This window comes from Urocampus carinirostris, chromosome 5 (assembly GCF_059441175.1).
Source record: "Urocampus carinirostris isolate Australia breed hairy pipefish chromosome 5, RoL_Ucar_1.0, whole genome shotgun sequence".
NCBI classification, from domain to species: Eukaryota; Metazoa; Chordata; class Actinopteri; order Syngnathiformes; family Syngnathidae; genus Urocampus; species Urocampus carinirostris.
In genome coordinates, this window is record NC_142353.1 from 20,853,467 (window position 1) to 20,877,650 (window position 24,184).

At 39.6% G+C, this 24,184-nt stretch overlaps 1 protein-coding gene across 3 annotated transcripts in view; it reads left to right on the forward strand.

Moving 5' to 3' along the window:
• Nucleotides 1–8,262: 8,262 nt before the first annotated feature.
• Nucleotides 8,263–24,184, forward strand: part of dock8 (dedicator of cytokinesis 8) — a 118,113-nt gene continuing 102,191 nt past the window's right edge. For all 3 annotated transcript variants that reach the window (XM_088336129.1, XM_088336131.1, XM_088336130.1), the window contains exon 1: nucleotides 8,263–8,487. In XM_088336129.1, the coding sequence (XP_088192255.1) occupies nucleotides 8,435–8,487 (53 nt within the window). In that variant the 5' untranslated portion in view covers nucleotides 8,263–8,434. The remainder of the gene's footprint in view (nucleotides 8,488–24,184) is intronic.

The following is a 24,184-nucleotide window of genomic DNA, read 5'->3' on the forward strand; positions in this document are numbered from 1 at the left end:
AGTGATGGGTGAAGATAAATTAACATTTTTATCGAAGTTTGCATATACTAAAATTGGAAGTAGCAACATAAATTAAAGTATTTGAATAAAAATGTTTTTTTTTGGTTCAGTACCAATTAAACAGAATCTTAAGTGTTTTTAATGTACAATGTTTTTTTAGTTTTAAGGGAAAAAGATCAAACCCTTCATGTTTACATATAAATCAGTTTATTATTTTATGACTGGGTGTAATTTACAACAGCATTTTTCAACCATGAGACCATGTCTAGCAGGAAATTACCCAATTTCATCTTTGCAAAAAAGCATGGTGTTGTTCAGTATTTTTGTTTTCTTCCAGTAGAGATTCAGTAGAGTAACTGTACTATTCATTGATATAAGGTGTTTGCAGCAGATCACTATTATTTTGTCTTTTTATACACCAATTATCCACTCATGGGGGAGTCAAAGGCGTATTATTGTATTATTTTGATGAAGCTGTTTCGATAGAACTGCAAAATGTGCTAAAAAAATCAAATAAAGTGAAGTTATTTCATGATTATTTTCTTATTTTACACAAAAAAAAACACAAAAAAACGTTACAATATTTGTTCCACTAGTCAATTATGCTTGCTTATCTTTAGTATTACTTTTGTTATTTTGCGAGAAAAACAAGATACAAATTCAGTAAAACATATAAAACAGGTTAAATATACAATTAAATCCAAAATAATGTACCTGTATGACCTCCTGAGCGGCAGCACGGCAGCGCAGTGGTTAGCGCATGTGCCGCACAGTTCTGAGGTAATGAGATCGAACCTTCCTGTGTGGAGTTTGCATGTTCTCCCCGTGCTTGCGTGGGTTTCCTCTCGGCACTCCGGTTTCCCTCCCACATTCCAAAAAAACATGCATGTTAGGTTAATTGGCCGGTCCAAATTGTCCCTAGGTGGCTGGCAACCACTCCAGGGTGTCCCCTGCCCACTGCCCGAAGATAGCTGGGATGGGCTCAAGCACCCCTGCGACCCTACCGAGGATAAGCGGAGCAGATAAAGGATGGATGGACCTCTTGAGCCACGGTGACCACAAATGATCAGAAAAACTTGCCTTATTTGAACATTAGATTCTTCTTTGTGTAGAGGAAACATATCCTAAGTCCAGACCGGGTGGCAGTTACAGCCATTGATCAAATTTTTACTGGCCCGCGGCCTCTATCACCTGTGTACTGTATGTACTGCGTATACTGGAGCCATATCCACCTAGCTGGAGGTGGCTTGAGTCAAGAACCCACTCACAATCTTGACTCTTTCTAGGATTGATACAGAGAAGGGGATGACCAACCTCCTCGCACAACCCAACTGATGTTGTTGCAACATCTCGTTAGGAGTCCTTAGGTAACCAAACCCCTCAATTCCGACCTCTAATGTCGAACGGTAAGACAACTGGTACTAATATTGTAAGTCCCAATATGACTCCACCGAGCCTCGAACCAGCGACTTCCCAGTGTCAGGGCAAGCGTTCTAACCCAAGGCCTTTCATAAAAGGAATGTTGACTGCAGTATAAAATAAATTTGTACATAAAAAGGGATACAATTTCACCAGGTCATGGCAATAACCCCCGTCTTGCCTTTGGCTTTCTGTGAGAATTTTAGGCCACTCTCCCACAGGGCCACTGTAAATTAAAAAAATTAAAAATAAAGTTGACTATGAGGGCCGCCGCTTCCAGGACAAGTGTAAATTGGAGCAGTTTTTAAACCGAAATCCGAAACAACTGTGTCTGCCCAATTTGCCAAAAGACTGCGGCCGTTTTTAAAGAATATAATATCAAGAGGTACTGCCAGAAAAACAGTCCGACTACAAAAATCTAACTGAAAACAAAAGCAGTGAAAAGGTGAAGCAACTATTTGTACAGCCCTCACAAATCATAAAGAGTCTCAAAGGGCTGCACAGACCACAGATTATTGCAAACCACAGAGTATTATGACAACATCCCCAGATCTAAAACCTTCATGAGGGCAAACAATACACAGATATTGTCAACATAAAATATATAATAATATAGGTTATTCACATGCTATAGAATAGAAGTATTTTTAAGCTTAGATTTAAATATTTCCACTGAGGTTGCAGATCGAATCTCAGGAGGAAGAGCATTCCACATCACTGGGGCCCAAATGGAGAACGCTCTCAAACCTGTCGATCTCTTCTTGGCTCTTGGGATCACCAGTAGGCCAGCGTTTTCAGAGCGAAGGCTCCAGACCGGACAGACAACAGGGCTTTTTCACGAGACCCCGCGAGTTAAATGAAAATGCTACAAAGGCGTGCTACGAGGTCACGTCACTGACCGCTAAGCACCGCAAACTTTTGACGAAGGGTGAATTCATAAAAGACTATTCAAAGAAGGCCGGGCTGAAGTCGGCCCTCACACATTTTCAGCTTACTAAATCTGGCCCCCTTTTTCTAAAAAGTTTGGACACCCCTGGTGTAGTGCAACCGAAAACGGGTGATAAAAAGCTCAAGGAAGATTCAACTGCATAACTTTGATTCTCAATTTTCTTCCTCAGCCTCTTTGCAATTTTTGGGTACCTGTAGCAACAAAATGGCAGACAATAGTTCAGCTTCCCCTATAGGTGAGGTTTATGTTACAATAAATATATAAAATAAATGCTTATTTCTTGACCCACAATTCTATCGATAGTGTATGTGATTTTGATTATTATTCAAATCATTATTGTTTTTAAAGGGACACTGTGTAATATTTGACCTCTAGTCGTCACTGTATTGTGTAGTGCAACCGAAAATGAGTGCTACGATGCACAAGAATCCGAACGACAGAGACTCAAAGTGACCAAACCGCACCATTTTGCTTCTTACTTTTTTGCCCAGCCTTTCACAAGATTTTGGTTTTGGGGGTACCCATAGCAGCAAGAAGGCAGACAATCGTGTCGGATCCCCTCTGGGTAAGCCTCATGTTATAAAAAATAAATACAAATTTCTCGACCAAGTATTCAAGAAAAATATCCCTATTATTTGATAGCTTGTGTATATTTACTTATTATACAAAGCAATATTCATCCATCCATTTACGATGAGATCAAATAGGATGCCTTTTCCTATGTCATCTATTTTCCTAGTGGTCTTGTGGTTAGGATTTGGCGCTATCACAGCTGCAACCCAGGTTCGATTCCCGTTGCATCCATCCATCCATTATTTGCACCGCTTATCCTCAGTAGGGTCGCGGGGGTGCTGGAACCCATCCCAGCTATCCAGTTGTCAGGGAACACCCTGAACTGGTTGCCAGCCAGTCACAGGGCACACATAGACCGACAACTCACTCGCTTATTCACACCTAGGGACAATTCGGACCGGCCAATTGACCTGACATGCATGTTTTTGGAATGTGGGAGGAAACCGGAGTGCCCGGAGGAAACCCACGGAGACACGGGGAGAATATACAAATTCCACACAGGGAGGCTGTGGTAGCTGGACTTGGACCCTAAACCTCTGCACCGTAGGGCTGCAGCTTAACCACCCAGCGCCGTGCCCCCCAAATTAATGTTGTGGTTTTAAATTAATTTAGGTTTAAAAAAAAAAAAGGAGACTCTAAATAAGCGGTGTCCAAAACGATTTTTTCAGTGGTTGACTGAGTCTATTTAACCCTACTTCTCATATTTACCCAGTAATAACATAGTAAGAACATGATAAGTTGTTAATTTAGAAATGCATATCAAACTGGGCGCCCTTTGCCCTATTTAGTATCAGAATGTAGCTCTAAGCTTGAAAAAGGTTGGAAACTCTTGTTCTAAATAATACACGATGGAGTGTTTTTATTATCATTAAGAGATGCTTTAAGTAAAAACAACATGTAATAATTTTTAAACGGACAGTGTGATTCGATATTCTTAGTGAAAAAAAATCTGCCTTGGATCAAAAAGGGTTGAGAAAAACTAAACTATGTTATTTTTGGAACTTAACAACCACGGAAATGAATTATTGGAAAAAAAAGGATGATTCAATAATGACTTCATTTAATTCAGTTAAGTACCACGAGATAGAGCCCGCAAACCACGCCCACACATTCACGGTTATGACTGCCCATACTTTTGTGACGTGTCAATGGTTGGAGACCAGTCTACAGCGCATAATAATAAGCATCATAATGATAATAATAATATCAATAATAGTCTCTTTCTGTCCCTATCTATTTTTGCGCCCTCAGTCGGACAGGAAGGACACTCGCGAGCACTTGCTTCCTTAATCTGGAATCAAAAAGCGCGCTCACTATTAATCATGGGAGTTTCCTCTCTTTCAGAAGAAGCGTTTTTTTCAGCTCGAATAATGAAAAAGAGCCGACCCCCTTAAGGCTCTTCTGATTGTTGTGTTGCTTTCATCCATATATTACCAATTATCATGGAAGATTATGCATGAAATGACTTTAGAAAGGGGAGAATGAAGATAAAAAAAAATGAATTAAAAAAATAATAATAATAATAATGATAAAGAAATTAAAAAAAAACTAAAATTATAAAAGAAAAAAGAAGAAAAAAGAAGAAAAAGCAAGAAAAAAGCAAGAAAAAGACATAAAAAGCCAGTACAAAACAGAAACAAGAATAAAAATATTACAGCTGAAAAAAATGCAAAAGACAATGAAGTAAAAATATGAATTAGAAGAACAAATTAAGAAAAAGGCAAAACCAGAAAAAAAAGCTAGGAATAAAAAGAAAAAAGAAAAAGCTAGAAAAAATGTAGGAAAAAATAAATAAAAAAAATAGAAATAAAAAAGCAAAAAAAGACACAAGAAAAAGACAAGAAAAAGAGTAAAAAAACAAAAAGATACAAAAGGATAAAAAGAGTGGAAAATAGGAAAAAGAGAGTAGAAGAGAAAGAAAGGGCAAAGAAAAAAAGAAAGGAAGAGTGAGAAAAAAAAAGAAACATAGTAAAACAGAGAGAGAGAAACAGAGAGACAGAGGGAGAAAAAGAGAAAATGAGAGAGAAAGAAAGAGAGACAATAAGAAAGATAGAATAAGAACGAGAAAGACAGAGAAAGAAACAGGAGAGTGAAAGAGAGAGAAACACAGTGAAATAGAGAAAGAAAGAGAGAAGGAGAGAGAGAAAGAAACAGGAGAGTGAAAGAGAGAGAAACACAGTGAAATAGAGAAAGAAATAGAGAAGGAGAGATAGAAAGAAACAGAAGAGTGAAAGAGAGAAGGAAAAACAAAGAGAAAGACAGAAAGACAGAGGGAAGGTGAAAAATAGAGAAAATAAAATTAAAAAAAGGAAAACATGAAAGAATAAAATAGGAAATAAAGAGAAAGAGAGAGAAAGAAGAGGAAAGAGAAAGATAGAGACATAGAAAGATGGAAATAGAGAGATTAATTAAATAGAGATGACAAGAGAATGAGAGAGAAAGAAAGAGTAAGAGAGGGAAAAGTAGAGAGCAGGGCTCGGCAACCTCTGACACGCGTGCCAGCAGTGGCATGCGAGGGGTTAACTAGTGGCACGCGAGCGCACGACAAAACAATAACGATTATATCTTAAAAATGCGACTTTTTACCTGGAATTTAGACGTTTTCAGTTGCGCGTGTCATGGTTGCGATGGCGCCCAATTGGCCGCGCCCGTGTGCCGCCAGCTGCGGCTCGTTGAGAGATTGGCTTTCTGTCTATATTAAGCTCAGCGCTCTCTTGCTTCCTTTGTCAGCCCGTCAAACGAACTTCTGGCCCACAAGACGTGGGTCTGACTCGGTCCTGTTTTCCTGTTGATATCTCCAATCCGGTATTGTTCCCGTTCATTTTTGTCCTGTTTAATTTCGGGTTTCGGTTTTGTTTCTGTCTGTTTTCGTTTTAGTTTCTCCAGTTTTTGTCCCCGTCTAGTTTCTCCTGTTTATTTTTGATATCCTGATTCGTTATCTATCTTGTCTGTCCCGTCCTGTCCGGTATCGACCCCATCTGTCCAGTATCAACTCGGGCAATTGGAATCGATCGCGATTAGGTCCTGTTCTGGTTCTTGACAGCGTGCTGTGTTATTTAGAGGCTTTACATTAGCGCCCCTCCTTCTCTGCTTTGTGTGTCAGTGTGCGTTTGCGGGGTGCCTCGCAGAGGAGAGATCCGTGTTTTAACCCAGCCAACGAAACACACGCGCGCGATAAATGAACGAATCATGACGGCTCCTCCAGCAAAAACAACTTGTTCTTTCCAGCATGCGTGGACAGACAAATGAGGCTTTGTGCAAAAAATGACCGTGCTGTTTTGTGCATTATGCCTCGAGAGCGTTGTACCTCGCACAGCAAGTGTTAAACGTCATTACGAGACGAAACATGAACATGAATTCAAGGATGAGTTTGACATGACGCAGACATGAAAACGCGCAGTGTCCAGGTATGGTAAACAAACACACACCCTGAAAACCTTTGTCACTGCTAAAAACACCCCCACTGAAGCGAGCTATCACATTGCTCACTGCATAGAAAAGCACAGAAAAGCATTTACTGATGGCGAATATTTTAAAGAAGCGTGTGTGTGCGTGTATGCGTGTGTGCGCGCGTGCCTTCTGCTTTGCTGCTGTTATTTCAAGTTTTGATATTTTCTTCAACAAGATATCATTGATGAATGGTACAGTAGCTGTCCATAGAACTTGTTTTTTGATTGTAGTTCATTGTTAATAAAGGGTGGTTGATTCTGGTTCATTCTTGTGGCAAAAAGTTGAAGTCATGGATGGCTACAGGCCTTTCCACTTGTTATTCACATTCATTTTTTACTTGATGGATGAACAAGAATAGTGGAAGATAAATTGGTCAGTTATACCAGTGTTTTTCAACAGGTGTGCTGGGGCACACTAGTGTGCCGTGAGACCTTATCTAGTGTGCCGCTGGAAATTGCCCAATTTCATCTTTCCAAAAAATCAGGCCATCATTCAGTATTTTTGCAATCTTCAGACAAGGAACTGAAATATTCATCCATATCAGTAGGTGGCAGTGGATTTTTATATACTTTTTACGTACTAATTATCTACTCTTGAGGTAGCACACTACATTTAATAACTTAATTTGTTTAACAAACCGGTTTAGGATTTTACTGTAAAAAAACAAAGTACATCATTACTTTTTATTTTAAGTAATAATTTCTTCTTTTAGGGCAGCACGGCGGTGCAGTGGTTAGCTTGTGTGCGGCACAGTTCTAAGGTCTTGGGAACCTCCTGTGTGGGTTCAAATCCAGCTACCGGACTTCCTGTGCGGAGTTTGTATGTTCCCCCCGTGCTTGCGTGGGTTTCCTCCGGGCACTCCGGTTTCCTCCCACATTCCAAAGACATGCATTTCAGGTGGATTGGCCGGTCCAAATTGTCCCTAGGTGTGAATGAGCGAGCGAGTTGTCTGTCCCTGTGTGCCCTGCGATTGGCTGGCAACCAGTTCAGGGTGTCCCTGGCCCGAAGCTAGCTGGGATGGGCTCCAGCACCCCCGCGACCCTACTGAGGATAAGCGGTGCAGCTAATGAGATGAGATGAGAATTTCTTCTTTTTGTATACTAATACACTGCCCCCAGGTGGCTTCACTTTGGGAATGCATTTCTTCTTCCCTTGTGATGAGGTAGTAAAGTGAAATATTTCAACCTCATTTCCAAACATTTTCAACGGACGGTGTGCCTCGGAACTTTTTTACAAACAAAAGTGTACTTTCTTTCAAAAAAGGTTGAAAAACACTGAGTTATACAATTAAAATGTCTATCCATGTTGTATATTTGGACTGGTGTAAAATGACAGCTCTGTTGGATATTAAAAAAAATGTGCAAGTCAGTAATCTTGGTGTGGCACACTGATTTACAAGGAAATTTGAAAGTGGCACTCCACACTGAAAAGGTTGAGAAGAGTGAAATAGAGAAAACTGCAGGGAAAGAGAGAGAAAGAGAATGAGAAATATATAAAGAGATATAGAGTATGAACGAGAGAAAGAAATAGAGGGACAAAGAGAGAAATAAAGACAAAGGCAGTGAAAGTGCGAGAGAGAGATAGAGAGAGAGGGAGAGAGAAAGAGAGAGAGAACAAGAAAGAAAAAGAAGGAGAAAGGAAGAGAGAAAGAGAAAGATAGATAAAGAGGCAGACATAGAGAGAAAGCAAGAGAAAAAGAAAGAAAAAGTGTTTCAAAGGGAGCCGGCTCCTGATTGCCAGTTCTCGTCGTTCACTCCAAAGAGTCGGCTCATGAAGCCGTTTCGTTGCGAACGACAGTCATCACTACTCGCTTCTGTACCGTAAAATCAAGAAACTGTTGAAGGCGGCGGAGATTCTCGTGGAGAGGACTCCTTCCCCCGACTCTGAGAGGAGGCGGTGCCTCGTTGACAGTCGGGGCGGGCGAATACTAGCGCGGCGGGTGTGCACAAGTCAGCCGAACACAAGACAACCAAACGGCGGCATCGGAGTAGCATCACACCGATTTCTTTTTTCGGACTTTCGACCGCCAGTCGCCCATGGGCCATGGCTTCTGTGACCAGTGCGGAACGACGGGCGTTCGCTTTGAAAATCAACAGGTAAAACAACCCTACCAAACAACAAACAATATAACTTTTCAGATTCTTTGTGTAGCGCCTTTCGTGAACGCTTTTAACGGAAAACATGCAGCCACATGTTGAAGTGGCATCAGGTTAATGTTACCATCGGGTGTGTACGTTTTATCACTGAATGGGAATTGATTTTGTCCAAAGTAGCTGCCAATTCTCCTCAATCTTCGCGTAAAATCTGACATGTGCTTCATTAGTGGTCATGTCATAATACGTATGCATGAGTAGGCATGCGCTTCTAGTTCCTGCAGGTGTGGAGGAAGTCAATACTGTACATGGAAGTCTATTGTGTCGAATGCTCAACGCTAACTTATTAAAACAACCTAACTGGACAGCTTCCTGTGAATAACCGAAGTGCATGTGACACTTCCCTCTTTCTGCAGTAAAACACGTGATGAAGCTGTATTTATGTTTTCCAGCCTTGATTGTCCATAAAGTGGACCAGATAGACAGAATAATGATGCACCTTTTTACTATAGATAACGCATCCATCCATCCATCCTTTATCTGCACCGCTTATCCTCATTAGGGTCACGGGGGTGCTGGAGCCCATCCCAGCTATCTTCGGGCAGTGGGCAGGGGACACCCTGAACTGGTTGCTAGCCGGTCGCAGGGCACACAGGGACAGACAAGTCACTCGTTCATTCACGCCTAGGGACAATTTTGACCGGCCAATTAAGGCAGGGAGAAAACCCACACAAGCAAACTCCACACAGGAAGGTTCGATCTCATGACCTCAGAACTGTCCCCATCCATCCATGTAAATGATATAGGTCTGCTTTCATATAGCGCTTTTCAAGTCATTGAAGACCCCCCAAAGCGCCTTACAATGTGCTTCATTCTTATGCATTCACACACACTCACACAACGATAGCGGCCACAGTGGCATTAGGAGTTCAGTGTCTTGCCCAAGGACACTTCTACATTTAACTTGGAGGTGCTGGAAATCAAACCTGCGACCATTGGACCAGAGGCGAGCACTCTGCCACCATCCATACATCAGGATTTGTACGGGTGCTTGAAATCCTCAAGGATTGAAAAGTGCTTAAATTTGGGAAAAGTGATTGTAAATGCTTGAAATTGTTGACTTGTCTCATCAAGTCTGCTTGAAAATGATGCAGACACTGCCCTCAGGTGGCTTCACTTTGGGAATGCATTTCTTCTTCCCTTGTGATGATGGCAGCTGGCATTAGTTTGTACGGCATTGTCCTATTACGTGTCATTGCTCCCTTTGGGTTGCGTCCAAAGAAGACAGGCGTATGCTACACCGAAAAAGGGCATTTTGAAATGTATATTAGAGCAAGGAATACGTGTCAAAAATGGACATTTATTATGAGCCATGCAAAAAAAGCATAGTGTTTCTTAGTGGTTAAATTGTAACGAGAGGGACTTTCTGTCATTGAAAATGTAAGGTACATATTACTGTAATTTTTAACTAATACCTATATGGGGAATCATAAACAAATCTAAAAAAATATATTCATGATTTACTCCAGTTCTCAAAATCATGTTTTAATAAATGCACATTCAAGATTAAAAATTGTGTATGTAAATTGCAAATATATCTGTGTCTCTGCAAAATACATTATTTATTTATTCGTTCCCTTATCCATTCATTCATCCGTCCAGAATCAAGAATAACCGTATCGTAGACTAACAGACAAATCATTCAAAACTGAGAACGATTTGAAAAAGGGGCATAAAATTAATTTTGTAAAGAGTACTTAAAGGTGTTGTAAGGAATTTGAAATTGTGCTCCTCTTTGCAGCCATCTCCTGGCGTGAAGTCTTCATAGCAGACTCATTCAGATCATTCAACATGCGTTCAAATAAACACTTTATTTAACTTTTTTGTGAGGTTGGGTTGGCATTTAACCTCTAAATGAAACCGGCTTATTCGTACTTTTACCATTTTGATGCTACACTAACAAAAAACTGTGACAAGCATAATGTCACTTTCCAACCTCCACCCCTGTCCTTCTACCTAATGAGTTGCATGTCCCGGAACAGCATTGCTAAAAGTAATTGTACTTTTAAAAAGCAGATAGGCTCGGTGGCAAAACAAGTTATAAAGGCTCTTTGAACTCAGTTGTGTCACGGTCGCCTTGGTGACCAGTCTGCCCCGCCCTCTGGGCAACAGCTGAAAGCAGTTCCACTAATTGTGGGTCTGTATTTAAGGCTGCATTGTGGGCTCTGCCGTTGCGGGTTCATTACTCTTATACACAATCCCGGTCTGTTATGCTTGTCCTGTTTTAGGCTGTTATGCCTTGTCATGTTTTAGTCTGTTATGCCATGTCCTGTTGAGTTCGTGCCGGAGGAACTCTGTGTTGTTCTGTTTTGCCCCGGAGTATTGGGCGACTTTTATTTTGTAAAATAAAACTTATGGATCGTCAACGCATTTGAGTTCTCCCTTCATGCCTCCTGCCTCCGTTCTGGTCCGGTCCTCTTCCACGCCACCACGCCTCGTGACAAGTTGAGCATTTATACCACATACTTAAACGAGAAAATGTTTTACTTTTAACTTTTTTAAGACACCTCAAATGACGCGCCCCACCGTAAAAAAATATCTCTGTCATTCTCCTGAGATTGATTGACAGTAAACCTCACACATTTAGGGTTCCACATTCACAGACATATGTACTGTGTTGTTTTTGTTTGTTTATAAGTGTTTTTATCTGCATTTCGGATGCCCTTGTTTAGCTAGGGCTGAATGTTTTTGGATCCTTTTTCTGAATGAAATGAAATGTGCAAGCATATTGATGACTTGATTGGAAAATGTTTCTTTTTTTGGTCTTTCCTCAGCTTTTATCCCACCCCCTGCTTTTCATTTCTACACGGATTGTGCTTAGTTTTGAGTGATTTTTCTTTACATGATTGAGGGGAAATATATAATATTTTCCATTTTTTCTCGGAACTTGAGGTAAAAGCAATGGCAACCATTCAGAATGCATCTCCTTGTCAATTGATTTGATAACTTCCCCCTTGCAGTTTATAGCAATCAGCAAATACAGATTGCGATGACGCTGTAAATTTTTATGTTGCTAATAATTGCATCGTCTGATTACCTGATTGCAACGAGACACAATGGAAAGGAACATGTGCTCTTTTCTGCTATAGCTGCTGTTTTTACTGCCTTCTGCATATATGTAAATATATTACTTTGACGTTTTAAAAAAAATATTAATATTAATTTTTGCAACTAATCAAATAAATTTACATTAATATACTGAATACGTGTTCCATCTACTCTTTCAATGTCAGTTGAGTGAACAGTAAGTACACGCTACAGTGGGCATTTGCACGTCACACTGGGTATTTGTATATTGTATTCTTTTTGCTTTATTTTTGTATTGTTCTCAGCTCAGGGATGCTGCTGGAAATGTGAATTTCCCTTCAGGGATGAATAAAGTATCTATCTATCTATCTATCCTATCTATGCTAAGATATGTGGTTTGTCTAGTGCCAGATCACTAAGTTCTTAGTTTTTTTCATGTCAGACCATTTATTTAAGAATTGATTTTGTTATTTTTTAAACTAGATAGATAGATAGATGGATAGATACTTTATTCATCCCCTAAGGGAAATTCATATTTCCAGCAGCATCCCTGAGCTGAGAACAGTACAATAATAAAGCCAAAAGAATACAATATACAAATACCCAGTGTGACGTGCAAATGCCCACTGTAGCGTGTTATATAGAGTAACTAAATAGTGCTACACAGAATACATATTGCAGTAAGATTCGGTAATATCCAATGTAGGTGGTGTGGTTTAATGTGGGCCTTTACTCTGCCGGGTGGAGTTAAAGAGCCTCATGGCATGAGGAAGAAAAGATCTCTTCAGTCTGTCCGTAGTACAGAAAAATAAACTATACAAAAAAGCTCCATAAGGTACTCCTTACAGTAATATAAAGTTGTATTGTTGGCAAATAAACCTTTAAAAAAATTATTGGCTGCAACACTTGAAAGGTGTATGTGTCCATGTTTACGCATGTAATAAACTTTGCAATTATCATTTTGGATAGGAAAATACCAATTTTTAATGATTGATTACAAATGTATGTGAAAGGTTGTGTTACCTGTGTCATACATTGTATTAATAGTGCTGCAATAAATCCTGATCCTTGATTCATTCGTTCAATGTCAGCAGTTTGGAACGCTTAGGACAAAATAGCTGTCTAAGGCAGGGGTCAGAAACCTATGGCTCTCCAGCCATGAATTGCTCTTTTCATGAGTATGTATGGTTCAGAGACAAACTCGTTTCCATGCCGATTTTCCCCATGTAGTTCAAAATTTGCATTGGACTAACCTCTTTATATTGCAAGCATAGCCGAACCAACCCTGAGATTAATCACAGTACTGTCCGGTATAAATAGGGCACATTTTAACTCCAGTTTACAGTTAAAATGTCCCACCAAAACACTGTGTTGGCTGTACATCGCTAAGGAATCCTTTCTATGGAAGGTCATTAAACAACACAGACGCTGCCCAACCTACGGACAATTTAGGTCCCAGACGATCGTTCGTAAGTTGAATTTGTTTGTAAGTTGCTTCAGTGCTATTTTCTGTTTTTGTTTATGGTTAATAAAAGTATGTTTAAGGCTCGTATAAGTAACCTGTATTGTTTTGTACGAAAAAATAACCATTTCATAAAACAATATGCTCTATAAAGATAAATAAAGTTGACTTTAACTTACTTTTGGAAGATGAGGTCCTCCTCCGTGGTAGAGAGTGGACCAAAAAAAGCGTTCCGGACATTTTCTCAACCGCATCAATCTTTCATATTCCACATTCATTTCAAAAGAAACGGCTCGCCTCTTCCTTACACTTTACACCGACCATATTGAATGGATGCACGAGATATTAAACAATAAAATTTTCAAAATTCTTAGCGCACTAGCGATACAGCACACTGTGTTATGGTTACATACGAACCAGGAAGTAGAAGCCTGATTTCTTCTTTGGTGTGGATGCTGGGTGACCTCTCACATCGCCACACGGCAGGAAGAAGCATTACAGTACTGTTCTCTACTCGGGAAAAGCTGAACACAATACAAAATCTAACTTTATTTAGATATTTTTCGACATCCCCAAAAATCTTTTGCGTAAATCGAATGTTTGTAAGTAGGGAGTTGTCTGTATTTGATCATTATTAAGACACTTTATGATGAAATGCCACATAACTATGATTAAATACCCAGAAGTTGTAGCAAAGTCCTAGAGTAATTTGAGTGGGTGAGCAGTAGGGATGGGTAGAGCTATGCAAAGAGCATATGCACTCCCTCCCGTCTCTAGCCCTGCACCGTCTGCGCGGAAGGTAAATATGTCGGGATCCTCCTTTGCAAAATTTTGTGACATTTTTACAAAATAACTTTGCTCGCATCTTGAAGTCATTAGTCATGACAAAAATGAAGGTCGAAGAGAGGCTCAACAATCTTAAGTAACTGTGGGAAGGAGACACATTTTAAGTGATGTGATTCAGGATGCAGCCTGTGGTATTATTATTATTTCATAAATTTGATCAAATCATATGTTACATAGTGAAATAAAATGTGCTGAAGAATAAGCAGGTTTGGCGGTTTTGTTGAATGTTTTTTTAAAATATATGATGCAGCTCTTTCCCCCCAAAAAATCATAATATTTTGCCTTTATGGCTTGTTGTTTCAAAAAGGTTATTGACCCCTGGTCTAAAGTCTAAGCTATGCCTTAAAAACCTCTTGCATCATTTAGATTTGGGTGCATTTATGCTTTACTGTTAAATATGTAAGAAGTGAGTGGGTACGTTTACATGGGGTTTGGGATTCTGTGTCATTTGCACATGCACTCTGAATATGGTCCTAGTCCGTTTGATAAGTCAGACTCGGATCAGGATTTATATTTTCAAACATTTAAACATGAAGTCAGAGAGCAATCCTTTTTTTCTGTCAAAATGTATCCAAGATTGAAAATGAAATGCATTTATTGGCACCAAAACAAATTCAGTTTACAAAGGGGGTGTGTCTCTGAAGGTTTTTGCAGTTTATGATTTTTGAATCTTGGGAGAGGTTTGCAAAATCCACTTTAACAACATGGTCATCCAGTAAGGGAGATGCAGCCGTGACGTTGATTTATAAAGTGCATGAGTAAGCAGCATGTCATTGCACTACCATTACAATGTAGGCCAGTCTTCAAAGCACTACATTGTAAATATTTTTGTCTATTTATCCTGACATTCTAGTGTACATTTTTTCTCTATTAAGTCTTTATTACGTGTTTACCATGGAGTGCCAAGTATTCTCTCGTAAATGTTTACTATGTTGATATCAATGACAATAAAGACAATTAATTTTTTGCATTTCGTCAGTTTAGATTTAAACAAAAAAGTAAATTTGGATATTTTAGAACAATGTTTTGTTTATTGTCTTTTTCCCATCTGGGGTCGCTTGAGTTATTCTTAGGTGTATATTCAAAAATATTAAATGTAATAATCAAACTGCTCATTTTTCTGTGCATTATGGGTTTGTGTTGGCAAAGTATTTCTGTATTTCCTCTGAGATTCCGTTTTTGCATGCCAAATGGTATCTAGTCATGATATCACATGCTACTGTTTTCATCATGTCAAATCCTTTTACATCGTAGAAGAAATTTACCAGCATTCAGTGTAGTCACTGACATTTCTTTTTCATAATCCGTGACACATCAAGGATGGTGTTTTGCTGAGCTCAGCTGCACAGGGATGTGAGGGATTTTGGGCTTCAGCCTGAATCTAGTGATGAGCCAGCAGAGCAGCTGCTTGCAGGGTGCTGTTGGCCAAGGACGCGTGCCAATGATAGGCTCACTGAGAGTGAAATGATCTTAATCCATATTAAATTAATGATCTCAAAAATGACATTATGAAGACATGCTAAATTGAGCATTTGAATGAAAAACATTTCATTTACTAAGTAACAATTGATCAAATTTAGATCCTTTGCTAATGACTAAAATGTTTGTGAAATGCTTTCCATAAACACAAGGACACTTTGCTTGCAAAATGAAATTTTATTGCAAAAACACTACGTCATTTCCTTTAGAAAGAAAAAAGCTCGAAGCGTTAATTGTATTTACTTATCCATATCTTTCCTCTATACATATTTTCATGTTGACAATGTGTATTGTTTGTAATACTACATCCATTCCAACCAGGTCATCCTATTTATTTTCGTTTTTTTTTTACTTTATATTTCAATTATGTTTTTTTGTATTTTATTAGTATTTGTCAATGCCACATCCATTGCAGCCTGGTCATCCTGGAAGGGGGGGTTACCTCAAGTGTGGTCCCTTCTCAAGGTTTCTTCATTTTGCTCATGTTGAGTTTTTGAGTTTTTCCTTGCCCTCGTGTATGTTTTAGATCAGAGGACGGTGTAATAGTAGTCTGTGGTTTGCAATAATCTGTTGTCTGTGCAGCCCCTTGAGACTCCTTGTGATTATGGGCTATACATATAAACATGACTTGACTTAAAACAAAAAACAAAAATGTGTCTCCACTGGTTGAAGATGAGTAATGCAATCAGTTTGGTATAAATGATCAAGGGTTGCTTCAATGTTTTATTTATTTATTTAATTCCATGTAACTGACACGCAAATTAGGTGGTTGGTAACTGATTTATGAAATATTTTTTCAACTTTATTTGAGGAAAGCAGTGACAATTGACTTTAGCAGGGTTGGGCTCCATTCTGAAATACATTCATTACTTCAATTTACCAGTTTCTTCATTTAAAAAGTAATTCTGTTGCCCTCCAGATTACTGACACGAAAAAGTGTGTTGCCCTCAAAGTTGTTATAAATTACCATCTATACTCTCACAAAAGCTATTCTGCTGTAAAATAGCCACGTAATATAACAATTGGATGAAAATGTGTACACCAACCTGTGGAAGCAATTAAACCATCACATTTCTTGCTTTGGGCAATAAACTGAGAAAATTCCATATCACTTTTGTCCATGGGTTTCAAACCACTCAAAGATCTTTCTCCATTTCTGGATACTGTCCAAGACGTTTCCTTTTTTTCAGGCATGGTGTATTGCAAAAATAATTTTACAAATAAAAGAAAAAATTTCAGCACACTTTTTCCCTAAGTTCAGTGCTCATGTTTGCCTGATTGATTTCATGTTGGTTTGTTGTCCCTGAAAAAGTCATGCCCCCCTCCCCATGTTCTACTGGTGACACTCAATTAAATATGCGCACATAGACCGACACCAGCTTAGATGCGAGTATATACGGTAGGGAGAATATCTCCATGAGGAGAAATTCAGCGACCTCTGTGCTTGACACGGTGCGGCTATAGCTGGATTCAGTTTTACTATGTAGGTAAATATAAACATGCCAACCCTTAGTGAATGTTGCTGTATGTGTCAATGTGAGTCATTCAGATTCAGATTCAGATTCAGATCTACTTTATTGTCATTCTAGTACACGTGTATACAGAACGAAATGTCGATGCATCTGACCCCCACAGTTTCCTTGAATGTACAGATATAAATAATGTTGTATTGTATTTTGGCTACGTATAGTATTTTACCATAGTGCCGATAGTGCAAGAAGAGTAGCTAACCAGATGTGCAAAATGGGCAGTCAGGTTAACAAGTCAGGTACACAGTAACATTAACACTGTAACAATAACGCTGTAATTACAATAGTGCAGAGAGCAATGTGCAAGGAGTGGCAAGCTATTAAAAAAAAAAATAAAAAAAAAAACTGCCAGTAGTGCAAAAAGTCAGATTAGCAGCCGTTTAGATTTAAGTTAACTATATGTTAGATTGACCATTTAACAGTCTAATGGCCAGGGGGACTAGACTATTGCGGAGCCTGGTGGTCCTGCACCGCACACTGCAGTACCTCTTCCCAGAGGCTAGCAGAGTGAACAGTCCATGATGGGGGTGAGAGGGGTCCCCGGTAATGTTTTTAGCATGGGATAGGCAGTGCTTCTGGCCAATGTCCTGAATGGAGGGAAGTGTAGTCCCGATTATTTTCTCTGCTGTCCTCGTTACCCTCCTCACACTACCCCAGTCGGTAGCGCTGCAGCCTCCACACCACACAGAGATACAGCTGGTCAGGATACTCTCTATGGTGCCCCTGTAGAATGTGATGAGGGAGGGTGGGGGCAGGTGGGCTCTCCTCATCCTCCGCAGGAAGTACAGGCGCTGCTGTGCCCTCTTAACCAGTGATGCAGTGTTCACGGACCAGGTGAGTTTGTTTGTAATGTGCACCCCTAGGAACTTGATACTGCTGACAACCTCCACAGCCTTGTTGTTGATGCAAAGTGGGGCATGGTTGGGCTGGTTTTTCCTAAAGTCGACAATGATCTCTTTAGTTTTGTCGACATTCAGGACCAGGCTGTTGTCCCTGCACCAGCCCACCAACTGCTCCACCTCCTCTCTGTAGGCCAGGTCGTTGTCATCCCTGATGAGGCCCACCACTGTTGTGTCGTCAGCATACTTCACGATGTGGTTTGTGGCGGACCTAGGGACGCAGTCGTGTGTCATCAAGGTGAACAGCAAGGGGCTTAGGACGCAGCCTTGGGGGGAGCCCGTGCTGAGGTAGATGACATCTGAACTGTTCTGACCTATCCGCACTGATTGGGGTCTGTCACAGAGGAAGTCCAGCAGCCAGTTCCGCAGGGGGGTGTTGAAACCCAGGAGTCTCATTTTGTCTACCAGATGTTGTGGGATGATGGTGTTGAATGCTGAACTGAAGTCCAGGAACAGCATCCGCACATGGGTGTTCTTCTCCTCTAGATGTGTCAGGCTCAGGTGAAGCGCAGAGGAGATGGCATCCCTGGTGGAGCGGTTTGTCCTGTAGGCAAACTGAAAGGGGTCGAATGAGGAGGGGAGACTGGAGGTGATGTGCTCTTTAACCAGTCTCTCAAAGCACTTCATTATGATAGGAGTCAGTGCAACGGGCCGGTAATCGTTGAGTGATAAGATCTGGGGTTTCTTTGGCACTGGGATGATGTTGGCAAATTTGAAGCATGATGGTACTTTGGCTTGGTCTAGCGAGGTGTTGAAAATGTCTGTTAGTACACAAGCCAGCTGATCGGCGCACTCCCTAAGTACCCGCCCCGGAATGTTGTCCGGGCCTGGAGCCTTCCTTGTGTTGACCCTTCTCATGCAGAAGTATTCAGCAATGAGAATACTTGTAAATACATGTAATTTATAATCTGCATTTCTTAAGTTGCAGAATAACGCGGTAACGCACGCACCATGTATTGACGACATTAAAGTTACAAAATTTTCTTATAAACTCGTCAAAGTACTCGTTACAGAGAAAAGTAATTACCTTACAGGGACATGTTACATTGCAACCTTGAGAAGGGACCGCACATTAGGTATAAAGAATAAAATATAGAATAATTAAGTATAATATAAAATAAAAACGATGACCAGGTTACAAATAATATTTGAATTGAAATGTATTGAATGGATGCTGATTCTAATACTAATAGAGTACAACGTTTTGTTACACAGGGGATGTCTTTCCTGAAATTCTGGATAGAGAAAATACTCACTTCATCAACCAGGCACATCAATTGTTGAATAAAACAAACATGCTAATTATGTTAATGTGGAGTAACTAGTATTGAAGCTAACCTGCTCAAGACTCAATTTATTCATAAATGTTTTTTAACATCAATTTTAATTGCTAATTTATTTAATGAAATCAAAATGAATTACCAGGGGCCAAATGTGGCCATACAAAGCTATTTAATTCAAGGGAGAAGAAAAAAAACAAAAAAACAAAAAACAATTATGACATGTTTAATTCAATATAAAGGGGGGCTTCATAAATATATTATATGTCTTTTGGACATTGGAATTGTTCATCAAACTTAAAGATTTAACCCCAAAAAACAAATTTGTAGACAAAATTAAAAAAGAACAGGTTTAATAGTTTTTGTCTCATCTTATCTCATTAGCTACACCGCTTATCCTCAGTAGGGTCGCGGGGGGGCTGGAGCCCATCTCAGCAATCATCGGGCAGTGGACAGGGGACACCCTGAACTGGTTGCCAGCCAATAGCAGGGCACACGGGGACAGACAACTCACTCGCTCAGTCACACCTAGGGACAATTTGAACCGGCCAATTCATCTGAAATGCATGTCTTTGGAATGTGGGAGGAAACCGGAGTGCCCGGAGGAAACCCACGCAAGCACGGGGAGAACATACAAACCCCGCACAGGAAGTCTGGAGCTGGATTTGAACCCACGCAGGAGGTTCCCAAGACATGAACTGTGCCGCACATGCGCTAACCACTGTGCCGCCGTGCTGCCCTACTAGTTTTTGTGTGGATGAAAAATGTTTTTGTTCATAGAAATAAGATTGAATGCATCTCAACTTTCTTGTTCTGTATGGCTAGTGGATGAGAAGGTCCTTTACCTTTAAAAATAATACAATGTGTTTCGGGACCATAATCTCTGTATAATCATTGAGTCCCATGGAGTTGCAATGGAAAATCCATCTTGTTTAACGTCAAATGTCTATCATTGTTTCATCATAAAGAGAAAAATGCAGGAAGAACTGTTCAATGCAGCATATGTTTGGAAATAAGAATAAGTAGCATGTTGATAATCATGAACATATGGTGGCAGGTGTTTGGACAGCTGAAGATTTGGGGCCTCCAACATTCGATAACTTTTTAAGTGAATGGGGGGAGTACAGATTGAGTTCCAAGCAAAAATCTGGCGCAAGCTTTGTGTTGGTCACTTTTGCTTGTGTTTGTGCGTGCTTGCTCCTGACAGGAAGCTGAGCCGTGATGGTGCTGATATCATGGCCCATTAAAATCTGGAGACATATGATAGGATAAGACGCACAGTGGAGGCATCTTGCCGGCTAAATCTTCCTGAAGGGTACACCACGCTAGCCTCTGTTATTCTTCCACTTCCTTTTTGGTTCAGTTGACGAATGGTGTTTTTTTTTTTTTTTTTAGAAGCTGTTGTCCTGGATTTAGGTTGTGAAAGAGAAACCTACCATCTTAAACCACCTTTTTTTTTGGCATGCATGTGTGCTGCTTTCGTGCGCATAACTTAAAGACTTTTCCTGTTTTATAATCAAATTTGCTTCATATTCGAAATTGTTTTGAATGTTTTGTAAAGTTTTTCCCAGTCCTCCTGTCAGTCTCACTCATTACTCCAATTCTGGCGTTAATCTAGAGTAATCTCGATTAAATAATCAATTTTGAATTTTGTATACATTTATTTATGTATCATAAGCTTTGTCCTTAAATAAGATAATCCATTTCAATGCAAAAAAATGCAATATGTTATCGAAATAATTACATTTGATATTAAAATACATTATTTGAAATATATATATTTTTTTAGTCACGCTATATTTATTTGTCTAGACTTTAATCAAAGAGAGTCTCAAAGGGCAGCACAGACAACTATTACAACATTCCCTGATCTGAAACCATGCGGGAGATCATGAAAAACTAATACAAAAAAAATGAGGAAAACATGACCATTGATAAAGTGTTGCGCATGAGATAATCCCCTTCCAGGCTGCAACGGATGTTAATGAGCACCAATACTCGAAACGTAGTCAACACCAACAATAAACATAAGTTTTAGCTGAAATTTGTGCATGAAGTCTTCCATTGCATCCAGTTGATTGAGAATTCTCAAGCTGCATCACGTCTGTATCATATTTTGTTAAGGACCCGACAGAGTTAGGCATAAACGTACTTGAACAGTCAAATTAACATCTAATAAAAGCATTTTTGAGACAATGTCACTTGTTTTTCTACTCTGTATATACTACTCAGTATAACAAACCCCATTAGTGCATGCTCTAAAGCAGGGGTGGCAAACATGTGGCTCTAGAGCCGCATGCGGCTCTTGGCCAATAAGAATGCGGCTCTTTGACTCATCATATATACTGTGGCTCTTTGCCTTGTTTCATGTTTAGTTTTTTTTTTTTGTGTATTGAGGGTGGACACTTTCCTTGAAATCAACACAAGAACAATCTTTGTTGTATTGTAAGGAGAGGAGTGTGTTATGGGAAATATGGGAAAATGTTTTTAATTTTGTGTATTTGTGTGTGTTTGTCTGTCATGGCAGGTCAGTGCGTGGTGTGGCTCTTTGACTCTCACAGTTAAAAATTTCGGCTCTTTGTTTCAAACTTGTTCGCCACCCCTGCTCTAAAGAGTTAAATTCCACCATGCCTTTCTGGCGTCTATCCCTAGCTGATTACCGACACATTCGGAAAATAAATATTACACGTTTACACGTTCAAACATCCAAATTGAATATAGCATCAAGAATGAGAAAAATGTATTGATTACTGTGAACATAAATTGTGTATGTGTGTGTGTTTGGAGGCTTCTGGGAGGGGGTTCTTTCACACAATCAGGAAAGCTAGCGCAACATTTACAGAAATGCTGACAAAACCACTCCATGTGCACACACAGCATGTGCAGGCCTGCAGCATAGGGCAGCGTGATGCAATGAAATTAGTTGCCATTGAAAGAGAGAACAAACTTGGGCATTGATCCTCCAAACAAAAGAAAATACAGTATTTCAACAAGTACCTGTTATGCTATCATGCACTTGTGACTCCTCACTTAATCACTTGATGTAGTCTCTAATTTGTCATTGTCCAGTTTATTTGTCATTCCATGTTTTTTGGGGTAAATTGATGTACTTTTGCTGATGTGTGATAGCTTGACTTTGCATAGATTTTGTTTCGGGACATTGTCGAGCTGAAAAGAAAAATTGTCTGGAAAACGACTCTGTGGTTATTCTTGGAATTATAGCCACTGACAACGTAGACTGGGTTGACACAGGGGAAAGTTGATATTACTCATAAGTCTTCTTATTATGATGTTTTTTTTACTGCTGAACAATCTGCATCTTAATAATTGTAATTGCTCATATATTAACATTTTTCTAAATTTATATTCCTTTAGGATTTAGCAAAGTTAACAGACATTGATTTAATTCACAATTGGCCAAACACCTTCCCAATAAATCTGCTTTAGAAGCGGTCTGCAGCTAAAGGATGGCTTGTCCAATGAAAACAATAGTCACAGGCTGCATGTGTACTGTGATGAAATAATAGCTGTGTGCTGCTGGCAAGGCCTGATTACTGATTTACTTGCCCACTCTTTTTTCTTTTTTTTAGTCAAGCGCTTTGTGTTTTAAATGGTAGCCAGTTGCAGGCGAGCGCAAAAGGTATTATTGTGAACATGCATGTGCACATGCAGGGGTTGCCATAATCTTCAATTTGAGTTTTTTAGCAGCATAGATAAGTCAAAGCTGTTTTTCAGTTGTTGCTCTGGAAGACGAAATATTTGAAGTTTACTTTGTGGTTTTAGGGTTAGGGCTTGTCTCTTTACAAGTGGAATGTTAAAAATATTTTATAAGGCATAAGTTGCTGGACATGGAGCTTCAGCAAAGTCTTCAGGCAATATACTCTCATGGAAATAAATGTGACTTTTTGTTTCCCTTCTCTTGGGCCAGTTGCTGCATGAGATTAAAACCAAAGCATTACAGCCTTGCTGTCTAGAAGTTGTCTTCTGTTTTTGGGAAGTGGGAGTTCTCCAACCTCTGTAGCTGAAGTTTGGAGTTATTTTTTTATATATTTTATTGATAGATATATATCAAATATTGGTTGTATTGATAAAGTATTTTGTAGAGATCAGTTTATTGTATTTTTTTCCATGATCAATCCTATCTCTGCTGATTAGCCCGTGTTTTAGCTTTAAACCACTTCAGGTTCTACAGTTGACTTGAATTGTTATACTGATTTAAGTGTAATCATTGACAGAATTGTGCACAAAAGCTATAAAAGGTCTGGTCCCGGTGTGGGTGTCATTTAGATTTTGTCGTTCTGTCCATATAAACATGAACATTTTCAAAGTCACCGGGCAATTAATATACAGTGTGTTTGCGTGCATGTGTGTGTGTTTGTGTTTTATGGCCTGATTTTATATGCTTTTTGACTATTTTCGTTCCTAGATTACAAATACGGGCATCATTTTTGTTGACATAAAAATGCAGCTTGAGTGTTGGACTTTGCTCTGAATACTCTGTTGCTGACCCACCCGTGCATGTTGCCACTGTTGAATTATGTCAATTCTTAACGACCAAAACATGACATATTAGCGGGAGGCACATCACCTCAAAGCATAGACGCTTTACAGTGGGCATCCAAAGTTAAACAATAGCCACTTAACGATGCTTGTCAACCTAATCAGTCAATGTTTCAATGCATAGATAAGCTTCAAGCTAAATTAAAAAGTAAATCAGATTTATTCTCACAGTTCACCTCGGTTATTATGAAACAGTCTCAGCTGTTTTCCTATAAGATTTCATCAATCTACTATCAATGAAATCAGAATGTGCTAAGCACAGACACAGTGGCTGCCTAATGAGCAAGTCTGCCTCACAGTTTAGAAGTCCAGTCTTCAATTTTAATTCTAACCATGCCTAAGTCGGTTTTCTCCGGGCATTCCGGTTTCCTCCCACATTCCCAAAACATGCTTGGTAGTGCAATTGGCGAGTCAAAATTGTTCTTAACTGTTAATAGCTGTGTGGATGGTTTTATGTCTCTGTGTACCATGTGATGGCTTGGACACAGTCCAGGGTGTCCCTTGGTACTGCACTCTCCCTTAAGTCAGCTGGAATAAGCTCTAACACCTTTGCAACCC